This window comes from Rhinolophus sinicus, chromosome 18 (assembly GCF_057876585.1).
Source record: "Rhinolophus sinicus isolate RSI-liver-muscle chromosome 18, RSI-T2T, whole genome shotgun sequence".
In the NCBI taxonomy this organism is placed as follows: Eukaryota; Metazoa; Chordata; class Mammalia; order Chiroptera; family Rhinolophidae; genus Rhinolophus; species Rhinolophus sinicus.
Window position 1 is genome coordinate 12,811,622 of NC_142518.1, and position 14,303 is coordinate 12,825,924.

The window sequence follows — 14,303 nt, forward strand, 5'->3', positions numbered from 1 at the left end:
ATCAAAACCCCATGTACCACAGAGTCTCGTAGGAAGCCTTCCAGAGCTTTCAGCAAGGGTAGAAAGTACCAGGTCACCCCTAGAATTCTTTTTCTTTGGGATACCAGAACAACACTGTCAAGCTCAGTGGTGTCTACTTTCACCAGTATCAAAATCTGAAATTCTCTCATTGAACTGACAAATATTATCCGAGAAACTACTGATTCATAACCCCTGTCCAGAAACCCTGGAGACAGACTTTTTCAGATTTTAGAAAGGAAATATTGTATACATACCATATAATATATAACATCCTCAGCTGGGATCTGGGGCTACACCAAACCATGAAACACATTAAAATTCTGCAGCAAATGGATGATTCATCACCCCAAGTGGAATAAATACAGATTATACACAGATGCACATTGGCTCAGGACAGGTTTTATTATCCAAGTAATAAAACTTTTAGTTTTCCGGATTTTCGTAATTTGGAATTGCAATAAAGGTGTGGACTTCTTTCATGTCCTGGGGGAAAGAAACTAAGTTAATTTAAATAAGACTAGTATCTGGTTCTCAAGGAGAGGAAATGAGGTGTGATACACAGAGCTCTTGACACTTCTGCCGGAATGGGCATCAAACTCCCAAGGTTTCCAGTTCCCTAGGGCTGGGGCAGGGCGTGGGCATCTGCATCTCTAGCAAGTTCCCAGGTGCTGCTGCTGCTACCCGGCAGCAGTGCCCTCACGGAGCTGACCACGGTTTGCAACTGGGGTGAGACTGCTCCCCAGGGGACACCGGCAATGCCTGGAGACACTTGTGGTTGTCACTGGCGGAGAGGAAGTGGGTAAGTGTAGTTGGCATCAAGTGGGTGGAGGCCAGGGACGCTGCTAAATAGCCTACAATGGACACAGAACAGCCCCGCAACAAAGAATTATCTGATCTGAATGTTAATAGTGCCGAGGTGGAGACACCCTGGTCTACACTTAAATTCAGACACGGACACGAAACACAACGCGTACGTCACGATGTTATGAACTCCGGCCCAGTGCCTTCCTTCATGAAAAAGCTCACTGCGACCCAAACCACAACAAACCCCTCTGGTCTTGGATGCTGCTAGGAATTTGGCTTTCAAATGATTTCACAACTGTGAATTATGATACCTTTTATTCTTTCGCATTCAGAAAGAGAAATGGTTTTTAAAAACAACAAAACTGACAAGCAAAGCCTTTCTGTCCTCTAGTACGGAGCAGATCACGGCTCCTCTCAATGGCACTTTCTCCTGCTCGGAGGAACAGAAGCTCTGAGTCTTGGGGAGAAAGGAAATCCACCAGGATAACACAAAGGGAACTAACTAGCTTTCTCCCTCCAAGAGGACTGTATTCCAATACAGGTCTTCAGCAGTGTGGGTAGGCTGGGCACCCTTGCAGGAGGATCCCACCTCTGACTCCAGACAGCAAGGTCTGTGTTAGGGGCACTTGATGAAAGGTGCCTCCCGGGGAGAGGTGGGGACCCCTGACACACAGAGCCTGGGGACTTTGGTACACATCAGGTGTGGGAGGTACTGAAGCACTGGATAGGAAACACGTTTCAAATTGGATGTGCCCCAATTCCCCAGCCCAAGAATGAGTGAGCTTTGGGGAAAGATAAGTGAACAAAACACCTATCCTGGAAAAAGAGCACCCAGGTAAGGCTGGGGGAATACCAACATAAGGGAATTGACCCTTTTTTCCTCCTATTTAAACATGTGGTGAGAAAGCAAACAAATTGCTCAGACTGAGAAAGTAAAAATCTGCCCAGCCATTTGACAGGCTGGGATAACAAACAGATCCAGTCAGCTGCACAGCGAACAGGAAATAGCATTTCTGCCAAGCATGCGCTGTCGCTGGAAAGGGTCCTAACAACCCCTTCTCTGAGTGACTACTGCTTTCTTACTCCCCGAGAAAGTCTGTCCTCTAAATCCACAGACTATCAGAAACGTTGCTTTTTTATATCGTATCAATAAGAACGAAATATTCTGCTCTTGGCCGAAGGAACTAAGTCACTTTGACACAGCAAATGAGCAAAACACTGCTATGTTTCAATTCTATTACATTCCACCCCTCCAAATCTGTAACTATTCTTTTCTCTTTTATGTGGTGCAACGCTCCACCACAGGGTCCTGTACAGGGTCCTCCTGTACAGGCTCCTTGCGGCAATGAGTCCATAAACCTGACCTTGTCGGACAAGCCTGGTTTGTCCTGGTGCTCTTGGGCTGACTGGGCTAGAGCAGAGGCTGGAAGACTGAAGGATCTGTCAAGCCACACTGGCAACTACTGCTAACCCCTCAAAAACCCCAAGTAAGTTCAAGGGTCTTATGTGAATAAATATGTCCTTTTCCTCCTAGTGACTGTGAACTTGAGAATGGGGACCCATGGCTACTATGCCACTTTTACAAGACTGCCCAATATAGAGCCTGGTAAACTGTAAATCATTTGTAATTCTCTATTTGCTCAACCACCATTTATTATGTGCCCACTGAGTCTATGGCACTTTTCTGGGAGGTAAGGTGGGGATATTGAGTAGAAGACACAGCCCCCACCTTGAGGGACAAATGATAGCCACAAGGCACCATGTGTCACCATCATGGGGGACAACTCCTAAGAAGCAAGCCAATGAACAAAGTGATCAGAAGGGTGGTACAAGTGTCCAGTGATGAAGTGAGGGGCGATTAGGCAGGAAGATTTAGCCTTTGCCCCAGTCATCATTTAGTCAGAAGGCTGATCTGCCTTTGTGCAGATTCTGTCAGGGATTATTTTTTTCCTAAACCACCTGCCCAGCTGGGCTTCTAAATGTCTAAAACTGAACTGATGCAATCTAGTCCTTTTTCTGGGCTAGTTTTTTAGCCCACAGAGGCCACAAATCTGTATCACTTGTAGCCAGGAAGAGGGAAACTCCAGATGTGGTAAGCTGGAGGAACCTCAGGGCACTCCTTTTATGAATATTTAGACAGTTTTACTCTTGTTATGAAAATTATGGCAATCTGTTCCCCAGCATGTGTTTCAAATGAATTTCAATATCATAAAAGCTTTATTGGGGGAGAGATGATGTTAGCTGTTCAAATAAATCATGATAGCTGAGTTTCACTTTCGCTGAGAAAATACCAATTCACACGAACATTTTTTGAAGCATCATAACTCTTAGCCCTGATGTGAGTTTGTATTTTAGATGCTAAGGAGACAGTTGTGCAGGAGGGAGCTTCTCTCCTCTGTACTGCTGGGCAATTTGTGACATAGGTTTGTCTTCTAACCAGAAGGAAGGAGAATGCAGTGCTCCCAAGCTCAGGGTCATTTAGTTGGTCAGCATTCTGTTATCCTTCCACCTAACATGGGTGTTGGATCAAAATTGGGAAACAGCAAAATGTTCGAAATGGAGAAGGCTTTTCAGTGGACTAGGGTGCCTCATGGAAATTATACAAGAATGACTACCCCAGAATTTGCTCTTTATAATGAAAGCCAGAGAGTGCGTGAGAGGTGAGATTAAACTGCAGAAATTCTTGCTCTGGGTCCATGAAAACTGCCTGCCAACAAACGTCCCTCAAGGCTTCGCTGACAGTGATAATAATTCTCCTTCCTGACCTACTACCCACTTACACGCATATGGACACCTATGCGCAAGGATATCATCTCGTGTTCCTACCAAACTGTTCACATCTTCCTTTTGTCTCTCCCATCCAGCTGCTCAATTCTTTGAATACAAAAACCTTTCACTTTGAATCGTAACATTTTTAGAATTGAATCAGAGGATAAAGATGCTGGGAGAAAGCTCAGGGGTTCTCTCTACCACAACCCTCTGACTTCACAAACAGTACAGACAATGAAATAAAATTATGTGCCCAAGATCACACAGCTGGCTAATAACGGAGCTGGTCCTAGAATCCGTGCTTTCTGACCCTCAGCCAAAATACACCACCCAGCCTCCGTAAAACCACTCTTTGTTAACAACGCATCCCCCCACCGTAACGCCTCCAGAGAGTCAGGCGGATGAACATAGTGAAGAGATATTTGTAGAATGGAGCAAGGCATGGGCTAGAGCCATGATCCTCCCAGATGCTTAAGGGAGCTGAGCATTTGAAACTGTTCATTAATATCCGGGCCCAGGAAGCTCATCTTAGATCCCAGAATAACTCTCAACCTACACCGCCCAATATGGTGGCCACCATGTGCACGTGGCTATTGAGCACTTGAAATGTGGCTACTCCAAGTTGAGATGCGCCATACATGTAAAATATTGTGAAGACTCATATGGACTGTGAAGACCCATATGAAAAAAATAATGAAAATATCTCATTTATGTGTTAACCTGTTGAAATAACACTTTGGATATACTGAATTAAATAAATTATATTTAAATTAAGCTCACTGTTTCTTTTTTAAAATGTGGCTACTAGAAAATGTAAAATCACGTATATGGCTTACATAATATTTCTATTGGGCAGCACTGCTCCCAAACACAGCTAAACCCCCTCTCACCTAATCCTTCCAAAAAGACATGCGTCTCCTGCCTGTAGACATTACAGAGGGCAAAAGAAAGCATCAAGGACATGCTTTTATCCTAAGGCCAGTTCTTGAGACCCGAGGTTTAGTCACTGAAGCATGCCCTGCAGACTGTCCTGTTTTGTGCCACATCCTTACAAGTGACACTCAGGTCCCTTCTGCTTGGCCTCCCCCAAAAGTAACCCACAAGTCAACCAAGGTCCTCCTTAATCCGACAGAGTTGAACAATCTATAGGGAAATTCTATCTCACTTCTACTAAAACTCTTTTCCATTAAAAAAATGATCTGTTTCTCAGATTGTTATCTGCAAACTTGAGTCAGGTGGGTGAAAGCCACTGGTTGTCACATGTCATGAGGACAGGCTGTCCTAGGGACCACATTGCAGTTAACTTTGAGATCTGCTGCATCTTCCCCTTTCCCTTCTCCTGCCTACTGCCCACTCCTGCTGTCCAAGCAACTTCCCTGATAACCTTGATCGTCCATAAACTTGTGAATAGCCAGTTACATGAGCAGTTGGATGGAAGGAAGGATGGATTACTGTCCAACAAGAGAAATTTTTCCACAAGTGGCTTAACTGTCAGTTCTTGAAAAAAAATTTCAGGACTCTTAAAGAATCTTGAAGATTTTAGTACCTACAGGTAGGTTTAGCATCCTGAGCCTGTAATCTGCATGAATAAATAAAGGGCCGGTTTCTCCTTTGGAACATTTGTAAGCTCAGAGCAGTGGTTCTTGAAGTGTGTGCCCTAGACTAGGAAGCAGTAGCTAGCACCTAGGAATTTGTTAGAAAAGCACGTTTTCAGGCCCCACCCCAGATCTACTGACTCAGAAAATCTGGATGTGGGGACCAGCAATTTGAGGGCCAGGGCCCACATCTCCAGGTGATTCTGCGGCACACTTACATTTGAGAACCGCTGCATTAAAATACTGTACTATTATCTAGAGTCTGATTGTACCATTAATAGACAGAAGGCATTTAAGTTCATTTGAACCGTAAACATTAAGACAGGGCTCTACCATGTGTATCTATATTATCCATGAATTTATTCATTTAAACCACCATCTTTGGTTTAGCAAGTCCCATAAATTCATTTTCTGATGTCTAAGGTCGTATTCCTTATTTGCTTTCAAAACTAGATTAGTAGTCTGTCCACATTATCCTCAGAAGGAAATCTGAAGCTGAAGAAAAAATAATAAAATCCCTACAAGGAATTGAAGTACTTGTTTCTGGAAAAACACACTAGAGCACATTCACAAGACCCCAGTTATTGGAAGAATGACTAAAGGAAGTGGAGAGTTGTCCAATTTAGCAAATATAAATACAGGATTCCAGTTACATTTGCATTTCAGATAAACAACAAATATTGCATGGGACACACTTATAACTCCTAAATTATTCACTGTTTATCTAAAATTCAAATGTAACTGGGCATCCTGTATTTTATCTGGCAACTTTAGAATTGGGAATACTGACCTTTGGGAAGATTTGGGGGAGACAACTGCTGCAAATACATAAAGGACTGTTCGGAGAAAAATGGGCCAATATCAATACAGACACAGTGACTAGAATCCATGGGGGAAAGTTACAGGAAGAGCATGTCTGGCTCAATAGAAGAAAGACATTTGTGTCTAGAGGGATTCAAGCAGAGATGTGCTGAGGATGTTGGCAGGAAGTCAAGGTTTGGGAGTGTTGGCTAAGTAGTTAGGCTCAAAGATAAGGCCTCTCTAATTTGAAGGTCTGTGAATCCTTGAATTGCTTAAGTTGCCATTCTCTAGAATCTCTGCCTCCTGAACTATGCAAAGTGCTCTGGGTAGATATGGATAAGCCCTGGCTCTGCACATGGACGAAATACACAAGGCAGGAAAGAACAACATTTCGTACAGGAGACACCCCTTGCCCCAAGAGCTTTGAATCTAACTGTGCCCACGCTGCTGGTGGGACCCATTAAACCACATTTGTGTGCAGTTTTTCTAAGTGTTTTTAAAAGCCATTAAGATTATGTGAGAATTTTTCAAAAGCATTTCAATTACTGGAAAACCCTTCACTGCTTTCAAATGTAAAATGGATAAATAAGGAAACTCACTCTTTGTTCTGCTGTCCATTTCTGTTTTTGAAGAGTCTGGAGTTGCTGTAGTGGGAGGTAACTTCTTTCCAATAGTCTGAAGAGGAAAAAGATGATTTTACTTATCAAGGTGATTCTCTCCATCAAGCAAAGGAATAAAATCAAGAAGGGCAGGCAGAAGCCAGAGTCCAGGGAACTACGCCTTATTGTGTCTCCTTCTAGCCAGCTGAATTCAACCTGCCTCGCAGGGTATGAGCGCTCCCGCTCATGTCCTCTAGGGCAGGTCTACCTGCCCCAAAGGTGGACGATGGAGGCAGCAGCTCCCTTCCCACCACCTTTTAACCCTTCAGGGCTTTGAGAAACGCCAATGCCACAGATCCTAGGAGACTATTTACAAGTTTTTTGTTGTTTGTTTTTTTTAAAAAAAAAACATCATGAGTTTGTGTTGAGTTTATTTTCATTCCTCTATTCACAGCTAATTCTATTATCATTATTTATGAACCATCCATAGAAAAGACTGGACATTGACTCTGGCTAAAGACGGTCCCCAAAACATAGGAAACTCAGTGGCTCAGAAAAACAAAAACGAAAAATAAGACGACAAACAAAACGATGGTTCCAAAGGTGAGGTCTGTCCCCATTGCCCTCCTTTGCCACCACATTTGTGTAATCATGATTAATGCCTGAGGAAAATGTCTACTGATACCAGGGAAACAGCTGTCAAAACCAAGTAGCTGGGTGAAACAACCTCCCCAACAATAAAGGGTTTCCCCAGTGAGAATTCCAGCCACTGGGAAAACCAACCATATCTGCCCCTTGGACACATGCAGAGGGATGAACTGCATATTTTAAAAACTGGCACGGTGGAATGTTTCTTCAAATAAAACTGATCCACCACCGTTTTTAATTTGAAAAATGTCTTCATGCTTCACATGTTGAAACTAACATTAAATATGAATAAATCACAGAAAAACGGTAAGATAAATCAGATCCTCAGCTCTTCATGAATTAAAAAAAACCACTTTTGACAGAAAGCCTTTACATTTTACACGGTGACATTTTTATTTAGTGCTGCAGGGCTTTCTGTATAAGATAAAAAAATGAAACCCAAAATATTATGCCGCCCCTCAACTGCTGCTAAGTACTCAAACTAATAACATTTTGTGACTCCAAAGAAACATCAAGAAGGAAAAAAGCTTGATGGTGTTCTGCTATAAGGTTTAACATGATGAAAAACTGTTCTTCGAATTATCTTCAAAAATCAGGAATTGACAGTAACAAAAGATGCTCTCACAGTGTCATTCTCATTCCTGTTCACATTTCCAATAGCATCCTAGTCAATCTCTTTGTTTTTTCCCCTTTGGGGACCAGAATAAAGCATCTCTATTGTTAAAGCATTAGCAAGACGAAAAGGAAAACAATTAATACTTCAGTTGTTACTGACCGCGGAGAGAGGAAATGAGGAAAATAGAATAGCTAACATCTGTGTCCAATCCTGACTTTCCTGAAAAAAAAATGAGACATCCAGTGGTTTGGGCTTTAAACCTGATGCCTTCCTTTAGACACAGTTTTGCAGGTTGTGTATTCTTACAATTTGCCCTTATTTGGTAACAAAAGGAAGTGTTGCTCATCATCGCTAACGTCCTGATTTACCAGTCCGTCCAAGCTAACAGACATCAAGAAAATACACTTACTTCTGTACAGAAAAACATAAGAAAGCAAAGCTTGCTCTGTTATTTTTTCTCACTGTTTCTGAAAATACAGCACACTGGCATCTGTGCGGATCCCAGCAACAGGGGTGATGGTGAAGCTGATGTTGTACTCATCTCCCGGGGGTGCTGCACCTTAATTCCATCCTTCTTCACGGGCCATGACTGAAAGTCTAGAGTGAGATGAGTCCCTCCCCTCTCAGCCTGGTCCTCCAGGTGTCCCAGACAGCGAATCAGCATCACCTGGGAACTTGTCAGTAAAGCAAATTCCCAGGGCCCGCCCCAGTCTTTCTTAATCAGAAACTCCAGGGATGGTGCCAGGCAGTCTCTGCCTGAACACACCCTCCAGGGGATTCTGACGCTCGCTCAAGTTTGAGAATCACCGACCTACATGTAGGAGGGATTCCAGTAGTGCTGACAACTTGGGTGCCTATTCTCGTAACCAGATAAATTATAAAATATCCTTTTTACTCTTCTTCCTCTCTTCTCTTTCCACCAAAAGCCTTCTTTCTTCCTTCTCTATTCTCAACTGGCATAAGAACTTGCCATTGTTACCCAATGAGTCAGTTCAGAAAGGAGATGGAGTTTAGTAGAACAGACGATATGACAAAATCACTGAAATAAAAAGAGAAGGGCGCAAAGGTGGCCATGAGACCCTTCACCAAAGGAGTATTGAAAGGATGGATGCATGGACAGATGGACAAATGGACAGAAAGATGGTTGTGAAACAAAAATGTAAGACTATATCTAGCCTCTCTGGCTCAGACTATTTCAAAGACCAAGCGGATAGATGCCCAGGCCTGTACTGCTCTTCAGGGAGACCCAAGTCCTGTAGCTTCTTCGTCGTGTTTCCCTTTACTGGCATTTTAAGTGGGACGTTCTTTCTTTACAGAAGACTCTCACACACTGAAGGACATTTAGCAACCATTGCTCCTGCCCGCTAATAGCCTGCAGTGCTCTTCCGTCATCGCATCTACCCCAATACACTACACATTTCCAAATACCCAACTTGAAAACCTCTATCCCATACTTGTCTGATAGATATGAGAACAAAGACAAAGGGCAGTTAAGTACCACTTTCCCACCAGGATTCCAGCTCCCCCAACCTCTGAAAACATCTTTGGTCCATTGGGCTAAAAATAAACAGAACCCCAATTTTTAAAGGGTGTGCATCATGAAAACAATGCCTAGCTCCAGTACACACGTAGGTCATATATAATTGAAGGTCAGCTACGACGCAGGCCCAAGTGGACAGAAAAAGTCGGGGAAGCATATCCAAACACCTCTCATCCACCTTACAGGCAGCGAAGCAGGATGTGAGGCTTGCAGTGGCTGTGGAAGAGGATTTGGGGTCTCCACTCATGGCTTCCTCGGCAGAGTTCCACATTCCTGGCCTCCTGGGTGCCCTAAGGAAGATGGCTTATCCAGGACACGCACTGCTCATGCACTTCAAGGCTGTGTTGATAGCACTCAGGACGTAGCTCTTTTACCTCCTAAGAGACCTGCAACCAGGTCCATTGCACCACACGCCTTCTGAAGAAACAGACTTGGGCTTCTCTCCGTAGCTCAGCCCAACTTTTCCTTGTCATTTCTGTGTTGTGGCTGAAGACTTCCTAGGTCCACATCCATGTTACCCTGGTCTGCCTGTCCTCCAGCTCAGAAGCCACTGCTTGGTCTGGGAGTGGATGTCCATAGGGACGGCTGTATGCAGCTGGAAGTTCTGCAATCAGACTATTGCTACTGATCAGACAGTGATCACCAGGCTGGTGTCAATTTGTATCTCTCCTACCATATCCTAATCTCCATTTAAAACCTGATGATTTTTCAAAATAAATAATTCAAAAACTTAACTCCTTTGAATATTTAATACCAGAAGTCCCTCCGCTGTTACATAGCTCTCTTGACAAAAGTGCTCAATAAAGTTTTGAGGGGCTTTGTATATGGTAGGAGCATCATATATACTCCTAGCTCTCCAAGATCTGGTACCATGTTTCCCCAAAAATAAGACCGGGTCTTATATTAAGATTTCCTCCAAAAGACGCATTAGGGCTTGTAGTCAGGAAATGTCATCCTGAAAAATCATGCTAGGGCTTATTTTCCGGCTAGGTCTTATTTTCGGGGAAACACAGTAATACAGCATCAGGACAGATAACCCTCATATGATTTCAGTTAGTGGAGCAAGCAATTTTTTTTTAATTTTCCGTGCCAAAATGAAGAAACTAATGTTTATAGGAAAGACAATCATTGGATTCGAGTCCAGTGGAATCCAGTTCCCTAATGACTAATATATCTGTTCTCTTTGCAACTGCTGGAGCGTGAGACCAGGATCCTATTCAAATAAAGTATCAAATCACTCCTCTGACTTTATTCTAATTCAGATGCAAACTCCTTTGAGTGTAAAAAGGTTCCTAATTATAAGACAATGCTAAGGAGAAGGAAGTTGAAGTCCCATCTGTGAAAGTCTCCTCTCCGAGAATACTACACAGGACTTGAATCACAAAGGCAACCAGGTTCCATTGGGGGTGGGGGAGAGCTCCCTGCGTTCTAGTAGTTGCTGAGGCCCCCCTGTTGGCAGACCAGGCTTTCAAACAGCTCTTCTAGAAGAGGGGGATCTTCTGAGAAGCCATACGTAGACATTACTCAAATGCTCACACAAAGCCGAACACTAGAGATGACTTTTTAAACTGCTGGTAAAATACCAGATGAACGATGGCTCTCTGAAAGCATTCCTTTCACTACACTAGGATCTGATGATACGCCTTCCCTTTTGTTCAGTAGAGATTTAAGTGTCTGTTTCATGTGAAGCAGGGAAGCAGACGACGATGGTGAACATGATTGCAAACACTGAAACAGCAATTCATCAGGTTCTCCAGAGTGGTGTATTAAGGGGTGCCCAACCATTCCGCATGGCTAGCCCAAATCCTGGTCATATACAGGATATGGAGAGATACAGGCTACAGAAGACAAGGGTGGGAAGAGGGACAAAAATGGTATTTACATATGACCATATTCACAACCTTTCAGTTTTCATTTTCCACCATAACTCAGAAAGATACACAAATTGCTATTAAAACGCACTGTAAACTTTTTATATTTATTTTTACATGCTCCTTTCATGAACACCTATGACTGATGGTATTATGAAAAGTCTTCCTGGTGCTCAGCAGGGAGTGGTAGGAGCAGAGCAGAAGCCCCGGGAGGCAGCTCGTGTCAGAGCCAGAGAAAACTAGCACAAACGAGTATCTTTATAATGGAGCGCCTGTGCACTTCTAATGGGAGGCTTTTCTACTGGCTAGGAAATTTACATAGCCACTGTCAATTCACCAGCCTTTGGTTGGCCCAGCTTAAACTATTTAATAAGAACAGAAGATATGCCAGAGTAAAATACAACTCAAAATTCTAAATATAAAATGTATAGTCCAGTAAAAGAAAAAATATATTTGTCGCTCCAGTCTAGGGACAGAGGTTACCACTGAAATACCTCACATATTACTACGTCACTTCTGTGTGGTATGTGAGGTATTTCAAGGTAACCTTAGTCTATGTCAGTCTACGTTTAAACTTGTGGAAAAGGAAAAAATAAAATTTAAAAAGTAATCTTATGATTATGAAATTGTGCTTAAGAGTTATTCATATAATGTTCATTTCCCTGGTTGTCTTGAAAAGTTAGCGATACTTCAAGTGACATTCAACCCCCTTGCCCAACCACAGTTGGGGGGGTGGGAGATGAGGGTAAGGGGGATCGAATATATGGTGATGGAAGGAGAACTGACTCTGGGTGATGAACACACAATGGGATATATAGATGATGTAATACAGAATTGTACACCTGAAATCTATGTAATTTTACTAACAATTGTCACCCCAATAAATTTAATAAATAAAATAAAAAAAAAGAGCCAAAAAAAAAAAAAAAAGATCTTGTCAAATTCAGAGCTGCTTTAGAAACACTGCTAACTGTATCATACTTAGAAGTTGACTGCTTTTCTCCCTTTTTCTTCAGAAATAGTACCCTCCTTGAGAGCAGGACCTAGATGTTAATTATTCTCTTATCTCCACAAAATGAAGGGTCAGTAAGTGTTTGTGAATGGAGCAGGGCATTTGGGGATACCATCCACTCACCCTTTGCCCCAGCTTTAGCATCCTACCACAACACAACAAGCAAATGAGGGGAGATGTCCTCCTTAACTAACAGCAACAGGAAGCCCTCTTGGAACCCCACTGTTTGTCACTGTCATGTATCAGCTCTTTCCAGCTTGGTCTCTGGTGACAGCACATTGCCCGGGATGTCTTCCTCAACCTCTGTTGCCCCTGCCTTCTTCCCTTGTTTCAATGTATACGCCCTCAACCTCCTATTCATTGTTAGTCTCCATAAAGAAGAATCCAATCTCAACCATGTTTCTGATGAACCTCCCTGCCTTTGACTTCCCAATACTCGTCCTAGCCTGCTCCTTCACATTCTCTTAAGCTCCTATCTATTATGATCAAAAGACCCTCACTTGGAGGGTTCATTATCATTGAGGTATGTGTGAGTGTGCGCATGCATGCACGCGTACATGTGTACACACACACACACACACACACACACACACACACACACACACACCACTCTCTTGTTCTGAAATCATTTTCCAAAGTGTGTTCCCAAGATGTTCTACCAAGCAACTGCCAATCTGATAAATCTGGGGAATACAGACTACTTGGTCTAATCCTTGCATAACAGAGGCTCTGAGAAGCCCTGTAGTTACTGTCTAACTTCATCCTTAATGTGATCTCAGTGTTTTCCAAACCTCTCTGACCACAATTTCTACTTCTTGTGACACCTATTGACACATTGCAAGAATGACTAGTCTATGAAATAGTTGGGTGAACATCACCGCCTCCACTTTCTAAATTCTCTTGGCTCATCCTCTCTGTCTCCTAGACTCATGGCTTGGAACTCACCCTTGATTACCCTCTTAGTGCACCTTCGCATATCGAGCCCACCACCAAGACCCTGCTTTCAGATTCATCCCTTCCTCTTTGACCCCTGCCTAGAGCCTCGTTACCATCACAGGGACTATGTCAGCAGTTTTCTAGACAAGGATCCTGTTCCCTGATTTAAGCTGCTTCATTTGATCTCCCATAAGATGCAACTTTTAATCACCCTCCACTCTCACCCCTTACTATATTTACTTCAAAGCAGTCAGAATACATACAGTACTCTCCCCTTATTTGCAGGGGATACATTCCAAGACCCCCAGGGAATGCCTGAAACTGTGGATACTACTGAACCCTATATATACTATGTTGTTTTCCTATACATAAGTACCTACAATAAAGTTTAATTTGTAAATTAGGCACAGCAGATTAACAACAACTAATAATAAAATTATAACAATATACTGTAATAAAAGTTACATAAATGTGGTCTCTCTCTCTTTCTTCTCTCTCTCAAAATATCTTATTGTACTATACTCCCCCTTCTTCTTGAGATGATACAATGCTAATGGGATGACATAAAGTAAGGTGAATGACATATTTTCAGAATATGGTTGACAGTGGGTAGATAAGGGCAAACTACTGTACTGCTTCTTAATGGCTGTTCATTTCTTCTTCAAAGCCCTGAAGAAATTCGAGGGTTTACTTCAAATGTACAATTCCTGCAATTTGCCATCTCTCTCAATAGCTGGTATCTTTCTCTTCTGCTCTTAATACTAATAGCAAATGTTCTCGCACTGATCCCATCTTCGATGTTTCCATTAGGTCTTCCACGGTTTACTCTTTCCATCTGTCCAGTAAAAAACTTCAGTATCTGTCATTCTACTAAATATATATATGTGTATATATATATATATATATATATATATATATATATATATATATATATATATATATAGTCTGTTTTATATTTGTATATTACAGACACACACTCAGAGACACGTGTGCATTTGTGTGTATCAGTAAAGAGATGTATCTGAGAATCTGAGCCAAATTCTATTATTTACCATGCACTTTAACTTCTGCCAGGGTCTGATCATTTGGTT

General features: G+C 42.4%; 1 protein-coding gene across 7 annotated transcripts in view; it reads right to left on the reverse strand.

Moving 5' to 3' along the window:
• SH3KBP1 (SH3 domain containing kinase binding protein 1) overlaps window positions 1-14,303 on the reverse strand; it is a 321,649-nt gene that overhangs the window by 94,196 nt on the left and 213,150 nt on the right. For all 7 annotated transcript variants that reach the window (XM_019755429.3, XM_074323349.2, XM_019755427.3 and 4 more), the window contains one exon: window positions 6,590-6,665. In XM_019755429.3, coding sequence (XP_019610988.3) covers window positions 6,590-6,665 — 76 coding nt within the window. The remainder of the gene's footprint in view (window positions 1-6,589; window positions 6,666-14,303) is intronic.